This window comes from Electrona antarctica (genome assembly GCF_951216825.1).
Source record: "Electrona antarctica genome assembly, chromosome: 12".
NCBI lineage: Eukaryota > Metazoa > Chordata > Actinopteri > Myctophiformes > Myctophidae > Electrona > Electrona antarctica.
In genome coordinates, this window is record NC_136793.1 from 38,516,019 (window position 1) to 38,538,510 (window position 22,492).

The 22,492-nt window shown below is 42.0% G+C and overlaps 2 protein-coding genes across 5 annotated transcripts in view; one reads left to right on the forward strand and one right to left on the reverse strand.

Moving 5' to 3' along the window:
* The window catches only part of LOC306934497 (uncharacterized protein), a 35,133-nt gene extending 25,939 nt beyond the window's left edge, over positions 1-9,194 (forward strand). The window contains exons 6-7 of one of the 2 annotated variants that reach the window (XM_079517078.1): positions 6,819-7,055; positions 7,693-9,194. In XM_079517078.1, the coding sequence (XP_079373204.1) occupies positions 6,819-7,055; positions 7,693-8,268 (813 nt within the window). In that variant the 3' untranslated portion in view covers positions 8,269-9,194. Of the gene's footprint in view, positions 1-6,812; positions 7,056-7,692 lie in introns of both variants that reach the window. The other variant, XM_079517077.1, reaches the window with a different exon arrangement.
* A 140-nt stretch (positions 9,195-9,334) lies between these two features.
* The window catches only part of chfr (checkpoint with forkhead and ring finger domains, E3 ubiquitin protein ligase), a 28,924-nt gene continuing 15,766 nt past the window's right edge, over positions 9,335-22,492 (reverse strand). For 2 of the 3 annotated variants that reach the window (XM_079516759.1, XM_079516758.1), the window contains exons 12-18: positions 22,136-22,258; positions 21,632-21,715; positions 20,431-20,501; positions 18,803-18,890; positions 18,038-18,145; positions 16,659-16,731; positions 9,335-14,636 (exon numbers count right to left, since the gene is read on the reverse strand). In XM_079516759.1, coding sequence (XP_079372885.1) covers positions 14,594-14,636; positions 16,659-16,731; positions 18,038-18,145; positions 18,803-18,890; positions 20,431-20,501; positions 21,632-21,715; positions 22,136-22,258 — 590 coding nt within the window. In that variant the 3' untranslated portion in view covers positions 9,335-14,593. The remainder of the gene's footprint in view (positions 14,637-16,658; positions 16,732-18,037; positions 18,146-18,802; positions 18,891-20,430; positions 20,502-21,631; positions 21,716-22,135; positions 22,259-22,492) is intronic. The other variant, XR_013791300.1, reaches the window with a different exon arrangement.

Below are 22,492 nucleotides of genomic sequence, written 5' to 3' on the forward strand. Positions count from 1 at the left end.
GGGGCGCCTCACTCAAACAAACATTCTACTCTAAACAAACATTAAAAGTTTGTAGACCTGGCTGCCACATGACTTCACATTTAGTACTCAAAACAAACATTTAAAAAGTCCATAGACTTGGCTGCCATATGAAGTAATTTCCAAAAGCCAGATGTTGGAGGGGATAGCCCCCTAATAAAGTGCACACAGGTTCCGAATGTCAAGTTAGCATCCGTGGCTACAGGGTTAGCACATGTACTTTACTATCATAGATACAAAAGCAAAAGTCAGACTCGATAAAATACATATATGATAGTCTTGATCCAGGGCTAGATAATGTGTGTACACATTACAATAAGGGTCTATATGGCAATGATGTATGGCAATGATGTAGGATCCACCTCTCTGGCAACAATATAGTTCTGTGATGACAATACAGGGCTGCCTAATTTGCCTCAATTAGGGCTTTTCTATTCTATAATAGAACAGTAGTACCAAAAGCATTTCCATCGCGCCGCAAATTCCTTCTTCTGATTGGCTACGCCCGATCATGTGACACACGCGTCCATGCAGTACAATCATAGAGTATATATATAATAGAGACTGAACTGGCGCGAAGCTCCGCCCCCCCAGCTATTCATGTCAGTGGAAGTTGCTCAGTGGCGTTTTGAAGCACCCGGAAGACTGCCGGAAGTCCCTCCCAGGACCTCAACTTTGAGGTCCTGAGTGACGTAGGGCAACCGAGCGCTCAACGTTAAAGCCCAGCTGCACGGGGTTTCCCGGTCATGAATCCACGGGTCCGCCTGTAGTCCCTCCTCCTACCACTAGGACCCAGAGCTTCAACGTTGGAAAGTCTGCCTGCCCCCTTGAGTACAATGCATGTTGGGTTACAGGTGCATGATGGGAAGCCGGATTGCCATTACCTAATTGTATAGGTCACAGTTTTGTTTCTTGTTCTAGTAGGCCTATAATACAAAGACATTACCCACAACTTGCAGCAGCGAGGGAGAAATGCACCTGATTCTATCACCAACTCACAAACATGTACAGTTCCTGAACGAGCATGTTAGATTTGAAAACATTTTGGGTGATTGGATTGGGACATCCCTACTTAGCTTAATGTTACATGTCGCAGTCGCATACTGTCTCATACACCGGTAAAGAAAGAAAGTCGTCTCCGCCTTTCATAAATAGCTGTGGAAAATTCATCCTACCTGCCATTACTGTTGACCTGTGTAGCCATAGTCCTGATGTAATTAGTGATATGCTGTCATGCTGACATTGACATCACTGTAATTTCTTCAATTTTCTTGAGGGAGTGTCCTCCTCCTGATTCCAGGTCCACTGCAGTGGAAACTCAAATGATACTGTAACTGTTCACACAACTAGTCTGTCACAGACAGATTTGGCCTCAGAACAGCCGTGAAAATGCGGCCAGGGTGCCGCCCCGGTTCTGGCGAGCTGCCACGCGTCCGAACCGGTCGAGAAATAACAGAGTTACCGTGTGGAGGTCCCCGGAACATCCAGACCCCCAGGAACGCGGCCAGGGGGGTGGTTCCGGCAAGCCGCCCCGCGTCAGAAACGGTCGAGAAATGACAGAGTTACCGTGTGGGGGTCCCCCTAGTACTGTACTGTACTGATACACCTGAAATCATCATATATACAGTAAATATGTATGTGTGTTAGGCTGCACAATAGTGACACTTGGTTTTGAAAACCAACCAAATGCTATTTCCATGCTCAGACACAGCCAGCCAGCCAGCCAGGCACACACAAAGCTACTTAATGAAGTGGTTGCACCACTTAATAAAAATGAGGTGACAAATCCACACACACTATATAAAAAACTGATGAGGTACAGGCTAAATGTATGAACATTATGGAGATATTGTGGGAGGCTGGGTTGGACAATAGCGAGGAAGGTCGGGGGCAATGATGGGTGGGGGGGTTGGGGGTGCTCCATACATGGCCGTGAGTTAAATAAATGACGATGACTGTTGAACAAGGCATGACCATTGCCTGTCATCAGATTGGCAAAAAAAATACAAAGACTTTGACCCAGCATTTATTTTGCTGTGCTCTTTTGTCTTTTCTTGGAATAAGAGTTGGCATAAGGCAGTTCTGGCAGCTTTTAAGGAGAGCTTTTCACCAGCCATGGCTAATGGCCGTATTATCTACGGAGCCAGATTCCCAGCTCCAAATGTGTGTGTGTGTGTGTGTGTGTGTGTGTGTGTGTGTGTGTGTGTGTGTGTGTGTGTGTGTGTGTGTGTGTGTGTGTGTGTGTGTGTGTGTGTGTGTGTGTGTGTGTGTGTGTGTGTGTGTGTGTGTGTGTGTGTGTGTGTGTGTGTGTGTGTGTGTGTGTGTGTGTGTGTGTGTGTGTGTGTGGAGGGGGGGGGGGGGGGGGGGTTAGACAGACAGGCAAAGTAAGAGAGGGTGCGAGTGAGTGTGAGAAAAAAAGCATGTGAAAGTAGACACATGCACGCGTGTCACGCGTCCTTCTGTGCGCCGTGTGTGGTCCAACAGTGTGCCCTCTGTGCAGCAGTGCAGTCCGTTTGAATAGCATTGGAGAGATATCCATTTACTGTGGAGTGGCCGAGTGGGTAAACAGTTTAAAGGGTCAATTAAAAACACTCCTCTAAATTGCTCACATCTACTCATCTCGCTGTTACCACTGCCTTCTGCGACTTCTGCGCCAGCTTGGTTCTTAATCAATCTGTGTTTCAACTTCAAGTGACCTTGTTTAAGGAGTTCTCACTTCTCACCTTGTGTGTCTGAGGCAGTTGCCATTGTAGTTTTGGGGGCTTTAATGACCAAAAGAACATTTTAATTAAACCCCTCTCCCTAATTTTTGTCTAGACTAAGCTAGGCACAAGTGATTCTCTGAGAAGGATTATCTGGCCTCTCTCTCGCGCGCGCGCTCCGTTTTGGATGGATGCAACGTCTAAACCCTAACACCTCCTCTGATCAACAGCAGGTGATATGACCCTAATTTGGCCCTCACACCTTAAACATGTGACTTCAAATTAGTATGGAGACCGATGCCTGATTTATACTTATTTTTCTTGAGCTTGTACTGTACTGTAGATCTGCTATTGTCAGTGTGCGTGTGCGACACTGACGCAACCAAGTGTGAAACAGGCGAAAGCTGCTCTGGGATATGTGAACCATACATGTCCATATCTACGCCAATGTTTTAAGTCCTGGCTTGGTTGAAAGAGACTTAGCTTTTCCATCATGGAAGTTCTGTGTTTCAACCATACAGTAATTTAAGGAGGAGAGGAATTAACTATACAATACAATATCTATATGGGCATACACACACACACACACACACACACACACACACACACACACACACACACACACACACACACACACAATGTAAAATATTAATATGAATGAAAGCATTCTACAGCATCTACTGCAGTTTGTGAATGAAGCTGGTTGCATGAGCCACACACTCACAAGATGACTGGCTCTGTGACTTAAGCTAATCAGCACAGCTGGCACAGGAATAATTGAGGTTGGAGTAGGATTTAGGAAAGCATTGCTTGATGGATTATCTTTCTCTCTCTTTTGGTCAGCTGTCCTCACTTGTAATATCCCCCAAGGACAGTAGACTTGTTAGAAAGGAGCGAGAAATTAACTGAAAAACCTGTTTTCAGTGCCAATACCGATGTCAAGTACTGAACGTTTAGGTTGCCAAATATATTTTCAGCACCAATATCTTGTGATGAAGGGTGCAGATTCTATCAGTGTTTTCTGGGGAAGCTTTCAAAAGCGTCAACAAGTTGGAACATTTTTAAATAAAAATCAGACCAGTCTGAAGTGAGTGGTGTTGTACTGTACTTGTGCTGTACTGTACAAGCCCTCCTCCCTGGCCTGTGTGTCTGTGTGTTAGGCTGTGCAACAGTGACGCTTGGTGGTGAACAAACGCAATTTTCGTGCTCCGACACAGCCAGGGACACAGGGACAGACCCAGGGACCCAGCCACACACATAGCTGTCTATAAGAGTGGTTGCACCACTCAAAAATACTACATTCAAGCTGTTTGTTGTGAAGCGGCACAACAAGCGCTAAATAATATAGATAATAATAATATAGATATAGGTCCAGTGCTTGTTGATGTGTTTGTAAAGCGTTTTACTATTAGTATAGCGCCATCGCTCAAGTTTTTCTCTATGGATGGAGAATAACATGGGGTCATCTTAAATCGTCTCATATAAGAATTGTGGGCCAAAAATAAGTCATTCATATTTGATACAGTGTCGTGTGGTCGCGGCCAGAGGAGCGGGGAGACGGGTGGGCGCGGGGGAGCCCACGGCAACTGGTACGGGAATTAGTCACTCACGCCTCTGACTGTTGTATGTGAGATTGTGAGTGTGTAGACTTGGTGCTAGGGGGGTGTGTGTGTGGGAAGGGGGGGGGGGGGAGGGGATGTACAAAAGCATCACAATATACTTTAGTGCCTAAGTGAAAGTACTCACATTTTCCAAAGATTGTCAAGCTTTTTCCAAAATAGCAGATTGATGCTCATGACCCGTCACATTGTAGATCTTTTGCGAATAAAGTAGTATTGATGTTTTGTATTAATAAAATCTGCAAAGTGAGAATAAACTAGAGCTGTCAAATGCTGTAATTGTAGAGGAGTAAAGAAATGGTATATTGTGCATTTATATAGCGCTTTTATCCAAAGCACATTCACCCATTCCATCGATGGCGGAGGAAACCATGCAAGGCATGAACCTGCACATCGGGAGCAATTAGGGGTTCAGAGTCTGGCTCAAGGACACTTGGTCACTAACTCTGGGGGAGCCCGGGTTTGAACTGGGAACCTCCTGCATCGGGAGCAGGTTTTTAAATTTAAATACCTGCGGGCAGGAACAGGCGGTCAAGATAAAACCCGCAAAATCCCACAATTATACAGAGCTTATACACTTTTGCAAGATATGAATATGTCTGAGGAGAACGTAATTTCCCCTACTTTGCTGGACAACACACTGTAGGTGGAGTCTCAGGGCAGTATTATGCGTGTCTTAAGTACCAGGTCTTATTACTTAACTTAAGACCTGGAGGCGTGATCAATGCCATTTGGCTATTCTGAGTGGCCAAACAGCATTGACCACACCTCCAGGTCTTAAGTTAAGTCATAAGACCTGGTACTTAAGACACGCATAATACTGCCCTCACTCTCTATAGAGTCTAAGAAACGTCTTCAGGCACCTGAGCGCACCCCGCAGGCACAGAACGGAAGCGCAGCCGCTGATTACCACCTGTCAATCATTAGTAGGCCTAATCAAAGTGACTGTCTGTGAGAAGTGTGTTTTGCCGACACAGAGCAGTTTGTTTTCCCAGCAACGGCAGCAGTATTTCAATCTCAATGGAAATATTGCTGGTTTAAAGGGACTAAACGATACAATTGTGGGATGGTGTGGGACTAAATGGGACTTATTGTTGCGGGCGGGCGGACAAAACTCATTGCCGGAGTGGGCGCCGGTTGAGAGTGGTCAGAAATCCAACGGGAGTGGGATTAATAAAACACTCACGCACAGGGCTCTAGTCCGTCCTTCCTTGTAAACTATGCACAAGCAAAACAGTGGACACTCGTCTCTCTCTTCTCTCCCTCTCTCGCAGACAGTCCCAGCAATGTTTATGAATCCAAGTAATGGACGTATGATGTATGCGGAAGTGCATTTTAGATCATGCTGTATGGTCAATTTGTGGCGGTGATACGTTGCGTACTTATGATCTATGAACCATGGTTCATAGATCAAGGTGTCGGAGTGCTTAATTGGCCATGGCCATTGACAATGCATTGGGTGCTTTAAGTTATACATTTTGAAAGCTGCAAATTATTTTAAAGTAATCTCAAGCGTGCAATCCCGTGCATGTCAATGTGCAACAGAGCGTGCAAGGCCGTGGCTAATACAGAAGCTAATGTGTTTGGGTCACGCAGACGAGGCCATGGTAACCGTGTCTAGCAACCGGAGCGCTTCCAAAAATGGTATCGATATTAAACGCCTTAGGACGAGTATGCTCGTCCTCCGCACCTCGCGTAATTATGTAATAGGACGAGTATACCCGTCCTTAGCATCAAATGTGTTCAGAGTCTGGTCTCTGTGTTGTTGCACCGAGCCCACAATTATATCAATATCGTACATCCCTAGTGCAGGTGCTAAAGAACTAGACCATGTAGTGTACTATGCACTCTGCATTTGTGAATATCTAATACCTCTGAACATTGTACTATGATGGTATGACATGCAATTTCTTGATTAATCAAAGAGCAAAGTGTATATGTTCAATTAGCCTATGGATGGAGGTAATAGCATAATGCAACCTCTGATGTGCCAAGTCATTTTAATATTTTAATACACAAATTATTTAACCTCAGTCTCAATCATATAGTGAACATTTGCTGTGCAGTTTTACCCAGTTTCTTTCCTATAGAGTTACAGACTTGTGGGAGTGGCTCAGTATAACTTAAGCCTGCTACTCTTTTTAGAAATATTCAACAATGATTCAATTGACTTCTCCATTGTTACATAGCAACAGCCACTATTTCGTCCCACAAGAACATCCGTCTTAACACTGCTGCTAACTAAGTCCCTGGGAGACAATGGCCTTTTGTAAATTTTAGCAATGTAGCAGCGTTTTGTATTTTTTATTTTTGAGGGACGCTAGCCCCTCCTATATACAGGTTTAATGTTTGTTTTTCCTTAAACAAACGCCATTAACAATGAACAGAGTTTAATGTTTGTTTTGTCTGTGTTTGTTTTGTCCTCGCTGTTGTGAGATTTTTATTAATCAATCTGTGTTCTGTATGGACCAAGCAACAGGAACGGTTCTTACACCACAGTGACACCGGCACTGGCCCAGTGAGCGACTGGCCCTACCCAGACCACGACACCGCCTCTTCTACAGGGGCAAGGTCCTCCAAGGATGGCAGCTGTGCCCAAAGACCAAGAGCCTGGAGCGTACGCACCTTCCAGGACTTTCTGCCTCCTCTCCCACAGCTCCATAAGAAGTGGTGCAGCTGGAACTCCACCAGCCCATTCACCAAGCTGGTGGACAGCGTAAGTATTACCTGTTCATGTCTCTCTCTCTCTCTCTCTTTACAGCAGTGGGTCCCAAACTTTTCAGGTCGAGACCCAAAAGAGAGATTAGATGTTTGCCCAGGACTCAAACTAGTGAAAATAGAAGATCTACAAGCTCACAACACGTTGCTTCACACCGGCTATTTCTACTTCTACATTTGTTTTCTAATTTATGGAATGTTTGATTTTTCTTTTATTTCCTCATGAAAAAAAATGTAGTTGAGACGAATAACAGTCTAAATTCATAGTAATTATCCATAATGTATAAATGATGGATTACGCTTCGGGACAGATAGGCCTTTTTTTGGGGGGGGGAGATACATTTATTCGTCAGAATAAATTATGGACTTTGACTGTTATTCGTCTCAACTGCTCAAAAACTAAACTTAGGAAACCAAAAATAAAGGGACCCATAAACATTTGTCGGTGACTCACAATTGGGTCCTAACCCAATGTTTGGCACAATATCTCCCATTTCAAATTATCTGGAGTTTCTCACTATCAGCATTCAGCAAAAGCAAACAAATTACAGGTACAGGGATAGAGTACATATTACATCAAATATTGATATATATCTGCCATATTTCAGAGCATAAAACATCCTGTGTCATTCTAGGCTCCATCAGGCCTTGCAGCCAACATTCAAGGAGACACCAGAAGGGTGTTTTCAGATGTCCACCTCGAGGCTGATCCCAGCACAGTCTCAGACTCTGCTGTTAGCAATGCCTCATACCCCCTGACCCAGCCTGCACACAGGCAGCGCCGCCTCAACTCCACCAGCAACCTGCGACGCACTCGATTCACAGGTACCTGCTTCGGCCTTCTCTCTGGGGCTGCAGAGTCCAGCTCTGGAGGTCCCCACACCATGGCCTCCCCCTCGCCGTCCCTCAGCACTACATCAGCATCGTCTTCCAATCCCTCCAGTCAGCTTCAGGGGGAGGGCTCCCTCTTGGCTGGGCAGCGACGTGATTTCCCAGCCGACTGTGATCATGTCAGCGTACAGGTATTTGCCATCTCCGAAGAGGAGGACCGACAGCCTCTGGTCCTGGCTGAGCACGTCGGGCCGGCCTCATCCACCGCCATGCTGAATGGACTGGTCAGGGGTGTGTATGAGGGGAAAGGTCTCGTCATGGGAAGCACTGGGCTGGGCTCCCAGAGCCAGGCCAACGGGCCCCTGCCCCAGAGGGCCTGATCAGAGTGGAGGCCATGGGAGAGTCAGACATCGGGAGGATCAAGTACTCTGCCTTCCCACTCTTCTAACGCTACCAGCGATGAGTCAAAGCCTGCCTTTGTGCACAGCACTGTCAATGACGCCTACTATTTCCTCAGCCAATCAGCCTAGCCGTGCAACTTGTCTGGAAAGGACTGAGCGTTGGGACTCTTTGGCGGGGCTTTTAAGCCTTTATGAACTCAAGTTAGTGCCACTTTGTCAAACAAATATCACGGTTACGCTTGATTTCTGAAATCACCTTTTTTATGAAATTACATGTATAGCTTACCATTGGCAAATGTTCTTGTCCTCACTGTAGTCACTGTATTTTTTATAACATGCGAGATGAGATTTATTCAAACAAAGGTATATCATGCTGCTTACTATGCCAAGGCATTGACTGCTCTGGTATTGTGTTAGAAGAAAAGATTGTGTAAAAAACAAAAAAAAACAATTGTAAAGTAAATACGCCTACATGACTCCCCAACACGAGCACTTTTTTGTGAACCGGTTTGGTACATTTCAATGAGCTGTGAGGTCCCAACATGTGCACTTTGCCATTCAATAGCTCATTATTTGGATTGTGATCCCCTGTGCCAACTTACTTATACTATTACTAAATACCTGAGAAAGTGTTTCAGAGCATAGATTGATTTCAATGCTGTGATAATATATTCCTGAAGCCAATAACTGGATTATAAAAGGGAATTGATCATCGTATAAAAGCATTTACTAATATACAGTATTAGATACAATAGTATAAAAAGAGTAGTGATCACTATTAATGAGTCAACTTGTTGGTAATAAGGCTGTCATCAATGCTTTTGATTGTTTTAAGTAATGACAGTATTGTAATGACAGTATTGCACCATATTGTTGAAAATAAAGAATGTTGATGCAAAAGCAGTTCTGAAAACCGTTTTAAACCCACTACATCAGTTTGATTAAATCCCAGGAAATAATAATGAACTTCCTACCCCACTATGACACTGATGCACATCACCTGAACACACTAAAAGCAGGGCAATAATTTACACAGACAAAGCTAAGCTATATCAATCTTTTATTAGTGCACGTAAACAGGCATGTTAAACCATATGCATTTAGAAGCCATTTTAGCATGGCTAATACAATTTACAGGAACATGGCATCGAACCAGTGGCCAAGTCAATTCCTTCAAAAAGTCTGCATTTCTACATTGTCTCTAGTGCTATTAGACTAAAACTATTAAAAGTTGATTTGAGTGACTATTGCTCAAATAGTGCAGTGCATAAACCATGCTTTCCCCAGACAATGAGTAAAGACTTGAGAGTTCTGTGAGAGCTCTGTGCCCTGCCTTGAATTACGGTCAATACGCGTGCCCATTCTTTCCCCAACTTGCGCAAATCTATGGAACAAAGTTCAGATCAGATTGTTCTCAGTCTTCCTCAAGGAGCTATGATAATGAGGTAGAATTTCAGACTACTGTTAGGAGCAGAGCTCAGTCCAGATTTTCTCACACAAAAGTGAGTAAATATTTGCTCCCAGGATGCGGTGTATTTCCACCATGGGCGGGGCAGGGGAAGAATGCAATGAACCCCTTTCCAAAGCCTCCTAACACCCATTCCTGATCGGGCGGCTTGGGGACTGCTGTTGGCTTACGGTGCCCAGATCTCCTCCTGTAGGGAGTAATTAAAACTCAGCTGCTTCGAAGTAAAGGGGAGGGAGAAGGCAATGAGAGGAAGGGGGCAGAGCAAAAGCTGCTGGGCTTGTGTTGATGAAGGCCTGAGCTGCTAAGGAATGCCAGTGTGAACCCACCACGAACTGGGGGGGTGGGACGCTACCACCTCAGCTAGCCAACACCACAAATTAACTCAGGAGCTCACGCTGAGGGACAGGAAAGAAGTGCCCATTCTTAGCCCCCACCACCGCACTCTACTAACTTCACCTTGCCTCACCCTTACACGCCACCTCTTTTCTTTTACCCACCCCAGAAATAAATCAGGTTGTGATTATTTCCACAAGCAGCTAGGATAAGGGCTTTAGGAGCTCCATTTAAAAAAATGCTATATTATCCCTTTTTGAGAGGCGGTATAAAAATTACCTCAAGTCTCATAACATTTTTCTGAAGTTGAGGGGACCCTGTCTTATCAAGTAAGGACTTGGGTTACCTTCTACCCCTTTGTTACAATGCCATCAATTCCTCCACCCACAAAGATGGATCTAATTACGGAATTAAACTCTTTGCATTCCGTTACAAACTAGAAAAACAGAAGGCTTCAGCTTGAGTATAAGGTTCACATACGCTGCAAAAGGATCATTAATTGTTGACACACAGTCAAACAAACCTCTACCGTGCTTTTTACAAAAAATATATCATTAGGATGCAGAATGGTATGTGAGCCGAGTTATGTCCAAATGCCCTCATTGTATGTAAACACGCATCTAGCAAACAATTTAGACATCTTGATCTTTACTTCAACTTCCCCATCTGAAAATAATTACGTAATGACTCAAGAAAATCAAGATATTTAAAAAGCCTTGCTATAACATGACATGTGGTACATATACAGCTATACAAAATGTACTACATCCCATTTAAGACATTTCTTTGTTCCGTGATTTTTTCCAATCCCAACAGCTATCATAGACTTGCATACAAAACATTCCAGTATCTACCTGCTTTCATGAATAATTTACTAGGAAGCACCATTTTGTTGTAAATATCCTTTTCCACCCCTCATAAAGTAAAGTATATTTAAAACATCTTGCCATTCCAGCTAGCCTAAAATAATCTACAAACAATAGGCATAAGTCCAAATCAGCAGGACACAGGTTTACTAAAAAATGTTTGAGGTATGAACACCGAACACCGACACGTGGAAAAAGCACCAGCAAACATCACCCAGTAGAATACAGTTATACAAGACCCATGGAAAATGTATTTATTTTTAAGTTATACTTTGACCTCTGACAAAATCCATCAAAATTGTTGCATTTGCCAATACCTCCAATATCCAGTACAGTGTTTCTCAACCAGTGGATAGGAACTCAAAAGTGGGTCACAAGACATTCCCACAGGGTCACGGACTAATCCTGCCTTCATGTAGTGTCGGGTATATAATACGATCGAAGTTTCCAGGAAATGACACGTAAACGGCCTTACAAATTAGATCAACTGTGTCAGAAAGACAGAGTTGTGACCCAAATGTAACCTTTCACCCCTCTTGGACAATACAAACAATGCAGATAAGGAGCCGGCATCAGTTTTAGGCATGTAACGATATATCGTATATCGATATCGATATAAACTGGTGACAATTTATATCGATTTAAGAAAAACATATATCGCGATCCAAACAGCAAAGGGCGCAATCCGGCTAAACTCCCTTTTTTGTTCTGTGGCCTGTCATGTGTTGATGCATAGTGACGGCCCCGAGGTAGGAAGAACACTGGGTGAAGAAGGCATCGATGCAGACTGCAGTGCACAAACAGATGGACAAATAAACAGTATTGGATTTGTAAAAGAAGAAAATATTGGATTTGTGTAAGAGAAATCATTTTTAAAAAATCCTTCAATTGTGTGGAAAATAAATGTGTTTAAAAAAAAGAAATGTGAAAAATCGTATTGTGAACCTAACATTGTGATGTGAATCGTTACATGCCTATATCCATCTATTTCTCTCATCCCAAACACCTGCAAACAACCACTAGCATGTTGGACCAACGCATGTCGGGAGCGACGGGTGATTTCCGCATGTCGGATCTTTGGTGTGCACCCCAAAACATCAGGACTTAAAGTCTGTGGTCCCCAGTTATCCTTTTAGCCGTCTGCAAACACCGTTTGCATTTTTTACTAATAAAGTATTCAATTGATCAACCACTTGAGCCCAAGCATCCCTATTCCAGATCTACAAGCTCACAGTCACAACAGATGTTTTGAGCTTGTAGATTGAAGACATTTTGCCACAGTTGGAACTTCTGAGTCCAGAGGACCACATGAACGCAGTATAAGAGCAATTTACACAAGGACACACTGGGTCATGTACTTCACCTAGAGGACACACTGGGTCATGTACATCACCTAGAGGGTAAAATATGGGTCCTAAGCAAAACTTGTGAAGAACCACCACTACTTAAAAATAAAACAAACTCACTCAAACATAGAAATACCCCTGAACATAATTTTATCTTAGAACAAAAAGCACACTGTGCTGAGAACACCATTATTTGCTTATCATATTGGCACATAAGAATTCCTGAACTGGAGTTTCAGCAAGACAACCTGCCATTGCAAAACAACCATTCCTTGTAGTCTATGGAACTACAACAAGAATCAGATCAGCTGAAAATCAAAACATTCACCCAATAATTGCCTCATAATAAGAGCCTAGTTCAGTTGCCTCATACTACAGTATATGCTCTATAAACAAAAGCGTACATTTTAAACAGCCCTGGCCCTTACTACCACTACTGGGGTCTGAGAAACAGCCCTGGCCCTTACTACCACTACTGGGGTCTGAGAAAGTGACTCTTTAAACAGCCCTGGCCCTTACTACCACTACTGGGGTCTGAGAAAGTGACTCTTTTTAATGCGCTACTCTAATCAGCTTGCAGTTGATTATCCCGAGCAAAGCATACAAGCGAGGGCCTCCCATGCCCTCAGATATGACTGCAGCCATTTCAACACATTACTCTGATCCCCTTCTCAGATACAAAATCCTACACAACTATCACATGGGATTGCCTGTCTATATCCTATTATGTTTGTTTTGAGCTTTGACATGGATTTTCTTCCCTCGTCTCGGAAAGCTTATGTCCCTCTAGCCACCACCGATTAAACAGGTGAACTCCATAAAAGGTCAAGACATCCACTTCCTGGTTAACAGATTGTTTTAAGTGAGCAATACTGGTGATGGAAGCAGCTTGTGTCTTCGGAAATAATATGGAGTTACTGCTCTTCAATTGCAAACATCCTCCCAAAAAAAAAAGGCAAAAAAAGTATAAATGCATAGAAAGAAAGATGTGCTTGAACTTATTTTTCCCCGTAATGTCCTAAGGAATATGTCTATTGTAGGAAGCCCTAGGTCTAAATCAAAAATTCAAATACAATTATTACATCACAAGTACAATAGAATTACTAGATTGTTAATTTTCATAATCTCAACTACTCAGGCACAGGAAGACAGAAAAGTATATAAAAACAACTCAGTAGCATGCCTTTCAATACACATAATATGGCCATAGTCCATACCGATTGCTTTTCTCGCTTCTTGACAAGTTTTGATTTTAAACTTAGTTGTTGTCTTATGTGACCAGATGGTTATGGTGTTTAAATGAAAAAGGTTCAAACATAAATTCCTGTAGAAACATGGTTTAATAGGCCACATTCTTAGCCAAAAATGAATCCCTTAAAAATGATTTGCTGTGATACCTGCCAACGTGAGGTACAGTGCACAAAAATATATACATGCCACTGCTAAAAACAGACTAGCCTTTGGCGACTGATGGCTGGTGTTAATTCCCCACACCTGGTCTCAATCATGAGCAGCTTTAACCGTTTAGGGTCCATAGCATTAGTTTACATGCTCCAAATTGTATGCACTGGTTGTGATTGTAATTGTTGCAACAGGTCAATGCATAACCATAGCCATTACTTATAGTACAAATCTATTAGATTTAATAAAGAAAGAAAAACTATTTTCTCATTACTGTGCAGCATATGGACTATGGGAAATACATGTAGGTAGGCCGTTGCACGTTGATTTGTCGGTGCAGTCCTTGCATTACAGTTAGTCAGAAGAGTGGGTTCAGACAATAGTTGTTAACATATATTTAGCACTGAAGAAAGCTGGGGGCAAAAATGTGTTTGAAACTACATTTGTAAAAAATATTCTTGCCTTTGAACGTCTTTCCCTTCTTCTAACTACATGAAATATCTCTATTCTCTTCCAATGATTAGTGGGTAATACTGGAGATTTTTAACTGTCTCCTTCAGGCACAGTCACACATGCGCTATATATGCATCAAAAGTGTCAGCTTCCCCGTTCACTTCCATTGCATATGACCAGAGGCCAACCAGGAACGAAGTACCATTGTTGACCCACTTGGTAGCCATTTCTCTTGTAGTTTTCTTTCAGTGAGCCAACAACTCCACAATGTGCAAGTCAAAGGAACTACACACTCGAAAACTGACACTTCTGCCCACTGCCTGGAAGACTGACACTTAAGCCTCGGCTTGCATTGGCTACAAATACAAATATATGAAGCGTATGTGTAACCGTGCCCAAAAGCTGCAGAGATGCACTGAATGAGTCATCTTGTCCCTTCAGCTCTTGAAGCGAGTCTGCTCACATATATGGTTGAATTTCCTGAAATAAAAGTGAAGAAAAGGAAATATTTTAGAGCCTTGAATGTCACAAATTAAATCACAAAATCAGCAGACTACCATTATACATTTTTTTTACTGATTTAGAAAGCAATGGCAGGCACTCAAAGTTAAGAACATTAAAGGTTTGAAGGGATTATGCTTTTGCACACTACTATATTTTCTCCAAAATGCACACATTGTTTTGGGATTTCATATTGAAATGCAAGTAGCAGCTTCAATACTCCATAGGTTTGAGGTTACTGGACCCAGCTGGAGTGTACCTAACCCTGGGGAAAGTAGTATGGAAAACTAAGATGAGAAGCACTTCAGTGCTTTTTTGACAAATCGCCGCTAGAGGGCACAGTGACAGGAGCGAGCTCTGCCACCATATTGTTGTGAGAACCTGAAAGTCAATTCCCCCCCAAATGACTATCGATGTTGATGCTGCCCTGTAGCAATGCATTTGTAATCCAAACTTTGATTTTGAATTAATTCCATTCTGAATTTAATGTTACTGTAACACACACACCGTGCAAATGCACACATATTGAAATTCTGAATGAATGTGTGACATCTGCTTCGATTAATTTAAGTGAGTAAATTATAGTAGTATGCATATTATTTCCAATATTCTTTCATTGTTCAACACAGACCATTTCAGTAGAGGCATTAAACATGAGCCCTGCTGCCGTGTGCAGTGTTGTCACAGAATAACCAAATGTGTGTCATCTCTTGGGCTGCCTTAGTGCCTTTACTTTGTTCCCACCCGGGTAACAAACCTAAAGTAGCCCATTTTGATAGGGTTGACGATAGAGTACAGCAACTTGCAATGGGCTTGGTCTACACTCTACAAGATTCGCTACATCACTAAGATACCCATGTACCTGTCTAAATACTGTCAACAAAGTCCACAATCACTACACCAGAGGGAGTTCAACAAACCACATGAAACCCAGATTCTGCTCAAACAAGGGTTTACATTTAAAAATGTCGCTCCTATGCCACTAAAATGTGGAATGCCCTACCAACAGCCATTAAGAAATGTGAATCCCTAGACTGCTTCAAAGCCGCTCTCAAGACCATACCTCAAGACCACCTACGGGCGGCTGCAATTCCAAACTGGCCCGTAAAAAAGAAAAGAAAATGAAAATCAAAGTCCCCTCTCCTTTCCACACTCTACATGATATTTCCCTTCCTTACCTTTTTTAACTGTGTATGTATGTATATATATATATATATATATATATATATATATATTATGATTCTTTTTTTCATATAAGTGTATATTTGTACATCATTAATGTTCTGATAAATTGAAAATGGAGGACCCTTATGTAAACAAGTCTTTGTGCTTTTTCTGGTTCTATCCTCAAGTAGCAGTTTTTGTATTGACCTGTACTTTTGTTTGAAATGTACCCATTAGTGCATACTGTAAAATAAAAAATTACAATCAATCAAGCATCTACTTGAGCTCACATAACTAGCTTGCAGGTATATGGAGGAAGCAGAACCAATTGATGCAATGCCTCCCTCTACTGGGGAAATGGTTTAACACCCTGCAACATACTGAAGGACCCATTTCAATTAAAATAATGTGTCCCCTAGTGTCCCCTAAGAAATTAGACACTGCTCATGCTGGCATGCTGCTACATGCATGATGGACTTTTGCACTTATAGATTAAGTATTTATAAAGATCACCATTTCCCACACTTTCACAGTGTGGTGTAGGATCATGTGAGCTACTAGACCAACTAGAGCATTGATTTATTGATTGAATACTTTAACAGTTTGTTTACAAAGATTGTTAAAATGATTCCATCGTGCGTGTTTCTATTGTGGTCCTGTGTATTCAATTCATTAAAAGCATCCGCGTGTGTGTGCACACTGCTATTAGGCCAAGGAAGTACCTCCATGCATTTCTTTTCACACATTTTTTGAATTTTTTGAAACTAAAATTATATAATGCCCAAATAATTATAGAGTGATTCGTCACAGACTGAAACAATCTGGAATTGAACTTACGTGGCGTGATGTGCCTTCACCTGTGTGCGACAGTTCCGGCCCCAGTAGCAGTCAGGACGAGATGTTACAGATGCTGACAATAAAACATAAGATCAACTCATTACTCAATTCTAGTCAAAATCTGACTTAAATTAACACATTTGACAGTGTATGGCTCATTACGACACCTAGGCTATATTACAGACATGTAAAGGCAAAAACTTGCACCAGACCTCTGGTTGTTCATTTTGGTTTAACCCTGTATATAGGGAATCTTCTTACACTTTATAGTCATAAGCCTTTATTTGAGAGTGTTCAAGACTTTTCAATCTTTTTCTTCTCTTATATTTAAAATACCTGGATATTATTAAATGAAAATGTTAATTTGTATTTTAAAAAGGAAGTACCACATGCTTGCAATGTGGCGAATTCAAATCCAAAACACGACGGATACAGTAATATAGTCGGCACACAACAGTAACTGGTTAGGGCTGCTCTCCTAAAATGTTTTGAAGATATTTGTATTTATTTTGGTTCAGTTTTAATATACTGTATGTGACAAGTCACTCAGCTGCTCTACCAACTCTGTCCCGAGTGTCCCATCTCACTCCACTGTATGATCTAAAAGAAAGGCAGGCATGCTTAACCCATTCAAAACCAGGAACCTGTCATTTCAGATTTTAGCCATTTATAATAGCAACATAAGTTCAAACTCATTGGTTCTCAAAAATACAGGATTTCCACACATTTTTTCCAATGAAATTTCTAAACTTTGCCAGGATATTTAACCTAATTTCCAGGACTATATAACAATCAGTCAGCGCAATAATGATTCTCCTGTGTTGCTCTCACCGTTCCGCTCATGCGCTGCAGCTACAAGGTGTCATGTGACAAAGGAACAGACCTACAAGCTAACTATGCATCACGCTGAAGTGAACTGTGAGCTTGTAGATCTGTTCTTTTTGGCACACCCTTTACATTATGCTGCAATCACGCAACACATTCGAAGAAAAAACTACCTTTATTACATATTTCATGTAAAATGTATTGGAAATGTTTTTTATTTACAAAATAGTTAGGCAAAAAAATGCATGTACTGGAAATGTTATTTCTAATTTCAAAACTTTACCAGGAATTTCATGACCGTGGGAACCCTGAAAATAGCAGATCCAGAAGCTCACACTCACAGCACATTATTTACAGCTACAGTAAAAATCTTGAAAGGTTTGAAAATGTTTACCACATTTTCAGATGGGGGGGGGGGGGGGGGGGGGGGGGTCAGCAACCAAATACATAATCATTGTGTGGGTCATCATTGGCACAGAAAAGGTTTGAGAACTACTGATTTAGAGAATGCATTTGTAGAATCGGCCTCAGGACAGTGTTAAGGTGTCTCCTACCTGGCAAGTCAGACATGGGGATGTTCTGTCTGTATTTGTAGGCCAGTTCCTTGAAGCCCCGCAGGCCACAGCAGAAGCACACGGTGACATTTGCATTAATACGGTAATCTGAAAGATTAGATGAGGTCACAGGTGTAACCGTTTTGAGGGTGCAACAGTTATCGAACGAATCAATTCAATACAAAACTAATACATTTCAATAAAATGAATTGATATATGATATGATGCTTTGTGAGCTTGTAGAAAAGATATTTTCTCGATTGTAGTACGACACCATTGTCCAAGTATAAAATGATTTAGTAGATTACGAAAAACAATTAAAATTGTATGTTGATTCGTTGATATATATATTTTTTATTGTAAACATCAAAATGTCATTGATAGAAGAATCACTATGAAAATAATCAATTGTTGCAGCCCTAAAGATTATGCAGTACACATCCCAGTTATTATTTGTACAGGGATAGTAAGTCCCATTGAGATACTAGATCTCTTTTACAAGGGAGCCCTGTTCAGGGTAGCAGCAATACATATTAACAGGATATAGTAGATAGAGGAAGATACAGTAGTATTAAGTAATATCGATGTCATATAATTTCAAATTGGATACTCCGTCCAGTTCACTCCTATTTCTAATAAGATGCATCAGTATACTATACAGCTTTGTCAAATGATAGCGGTTCTCTGTTAAATATCAACAAGTTAAAATGTCACAAGGACTCCTACATGTTTTTATTAAGGAATAAAGATGTGTTACTTTCTTACCAGACAGATAGTAGATTCCTTGTTGTAAGCCCTGCAGGGCCTCCTTGAGCATGTCCTTCCAAGACATCCCTCTGGAAGACAGATAGTTCTACAAGGACACACACACACACACACACACACACACACACACACACACACACACACACACACACACACACACACACACACACACACAACTTGCTTAGTTCAGACAGTGGCATTGTTAGCAGCGCTGACTTTAAGCTCTAGCCACTGAACTCCACATTCTATTGGTAGCCTAATTTTGACTGTGTTTCCATAAAGCCGTTTTTTGCGCATTAAGGCTCTTGCGCAAAATCTCCTGGATGGAAACACCTCAAAATGCGAATAAGTCTCCATTTTTCGCAAAAACACTTTTTCACTTGAATGTGGCGGTTTGGCTTTTTCGAAAAAAGGGAAATGCGCAAATAGTGTATGGAAACACTTGCGGAAAAGGTTTTGAATTAGAAAGCATTGAACTCGCATTATATCGCTTTTGAACAGTTGGAAAATAAAATAAAAGTTATGGGGAGGCAGTGGAGTGAACGGTGGGAGGGTGGCTAGAGAGGGAGAGGGAGTGATGTTGTGGATACATATAAAGGTCCCAATTTACTACTACCCGACCGATTAATAATTGTGTATTGTGTTCAAAGATCCCATATGAAGTCTGAATACTCCCGAGTTGATTACAGCGCAGTATATGGGGTCCCGTCCGTTAAACTGAGAGCACGCAGAAAGCGCATCAAATCAATGGTGTGAACATGGATTAGGCCTACTTTACTGGCAAAACAGTGCCACCTACTGCATATTTCATGAACTTATTTCATATCAGTTTAATGGAAACACAGACAATTCGCTTTTCTTTTTTTGACTTAATGAACATACGCTTCCTTTTTTCGCAAACGCTTAAAGGTGTAGTGAAACGGAAATGGTGGACATTTTATTTTGAAATTTCAGACGGTTTCAAGTTGAAACACCGCTATGAAGTTTCTGAACCAATCAGAGCGTCGCATCCCTTCAGGCGATGGGACGGTAGCTAGGGACGGTAGCTATGCTATACCAACGCATGGTGTGTGTTTGTTTACAAGTCAGATAGACGGCCATGCTGTACCAGTTTACTGTTATGTGGCTTATTTCTACCCTATGTTTTCAGATACATATTTTAGCGTGATGATTAAGTTGAAACAGAGTAATACACTCTCTGGAATCGTCTTGGATGTTATCTTGAATGGGAATAATTCTGTAATCAGTAGCAGCTGTGTTTGCCTGTTTGGACGGATGCGGAGATATGGGGAATTAAACGGGTGAGCTTCATTTTTATTGGCTTTTATCGATGTGGGCCTCGACACGTCATCACGCAGCACATTTTCAGGAAGTAATAAAAAATATATTTTTATGGACTTTTGATATAAAACACACAAAAATGAGAATTTGCCCATCTTTTTGGCATCCATTGTTAGGTATGCCCATATTATGATGACCACGGATATGGTCTAAAAGTGTGAAAAACATATTTTTAATTTCACTACACCTTTAATGGAATCACACCTAGTGACAGTGTTAGCCTTATCCTCTCTACCCATTCAGCTAGACAGGATCACGATAATGACCAGAAAGAAAGTCTGACTCACCCGGAGGATCTCAGACTCGTAGTTATTGCTGTTCAGAACACCATCAAGGCATTTATCAGTTAGATTGAGCTCTGTAAAAGACAATGGATTACTTGCATCATAAAACTGAAAGTATAATAGACATGATTCCACAATCAACAGGACCCTTTATAGCACATGGGTTCCCAAACTTCAGCCCGCGACCCCAAAACAATGCTGCCATTGACTCGTGACCCAACCTAACCCCGGAGGTAATTATATGCAGTTTTATGCATTAAAAGACATGTATTTGTATGCCCTCCCCCTCCCGAGCTATCAATATCTATGTACACTTGACAATGCGCTTCATATAACTTATTTAAGACGCTATCTTAGAATAAATGTAGACCTATTTGACAGTGCAGAAACAGAATTGCCTTCCTTGATGCATTAACAACCATCACCTCGACAGTGGACAGTGACTCTGCAATGCTCTACTGACAGGATTACTGTGATTATGGTAAGCTCACATTTCATATGCACAGTTGCACACACCATAATACACTTAGCCTGGTGGAACCACTCCCCCTGCTGGACAACATTTGCATTCTGCAAGAAGGGAGAGTATTGTCTCTCACAGGCAGACATGTACTCCAAACCAATTCTGGTCGGAGCGATATGCGGCCGCTAGAGGCGGGATCAACGAGAGATTGATGACATATTGAAGCTGTGCCACAGCACAAATGTAAACACAACCTAACAAGACTACAACTCGAAATTATTATGGAGATATCAGATTTTTGTCCCGCTGCTTCCGGTTCATCGTTTCTGCTTGAGAGAGACCAGATGCAGGCAGGAGGAGGGAACTTGGGAACTCAATACTGCCGCAATCTGGCAGAGTCAGGTTATAATACACTAGCCCCCTGGGGGAAAAAATCTTTTTTTTGATGTCCCAAAATACATTTGTGACCCCACCATCAGTGTCCTGTGACCCCATGTGGGGTTGGTTAGGACCCCTACTTTGGGAACCCATGTTATAGAGGTCACCTCCAAAAGCTCTTCCATAGCGTGCGCCACATATGCAAATAGTTAAACCGTCTGTCGTACAAACTATTTCCCTCCGCAGGTTCCTCGTGTTTCCGACAGCTGCATATGACTGACACAGCCCTGGGTAGGCAATCTGGCATGGCATAGAGCTGCGCTGTGGCGCACAGTAATTTTGATTGGGGAAAAATAGACTTACCGCTAAAAAGGGCCAGGCAACCTTGACAGCCAATCCTCTGGCAGCCCCAGTAGATATGACAGAAGGGCCTCTGGCACAACATACCTACAGACAAAAACATAGAAATGAGGGTAATAACAACTATGTACTGTATGTTTGATCGTCAGTCCATAGACAGAAATACGTATGTTGAATGGATACAGACCGTCAGTCCATAGACAGAAATACGTATGTTGAATGGATACAGACCAATCTGTGCCAGATTTCCTTTGCACGCCGCCAGTAGGTCAAGCAGTTAAACTGATTATTTTCACACAAACCACTTATCAGTCTTGCCCAAGTTCCACACGGAACTCCAAACTGGTGATATCAATATGACCTATCAAAGATCCACAGAGAAGCTATACACCATTCCACATCACTGCCTGCAATGTTGCTACCAGCTGTATTGCATGTGACAATAAGCACCGTGAACCACCACACACATTCAGTAAACACCATCAGGCCATTGGCCCAGACACTCACATTGCTGAGCAGGGACCTGCAGGCTGCCGAGCTCACCACGTCTGTCTGGCATGGGCTGAAGGCAGCAGGTGCAGATGACGTGGCAGCCCTGAGGAGGACACCTGTACTCCTGAGGAGCCGTTTCTGAGACAAAAATTGCAGATTTCAGAAAATGGCAGATATCACAAATAAACAATATAGAAAGACATTACTGACACATGAATAACTTTACACTTTCAAAAGAAAACAAAAATAGTGGAAATGGTCTATCTAAGCGTTTTATGACTTTCAACATGGAGACAATTATGACAACTATACAAAGATAATTGCGATTATCTAAAATAAATGTGATCATTATGTAATAATTGTGGCAGGCCT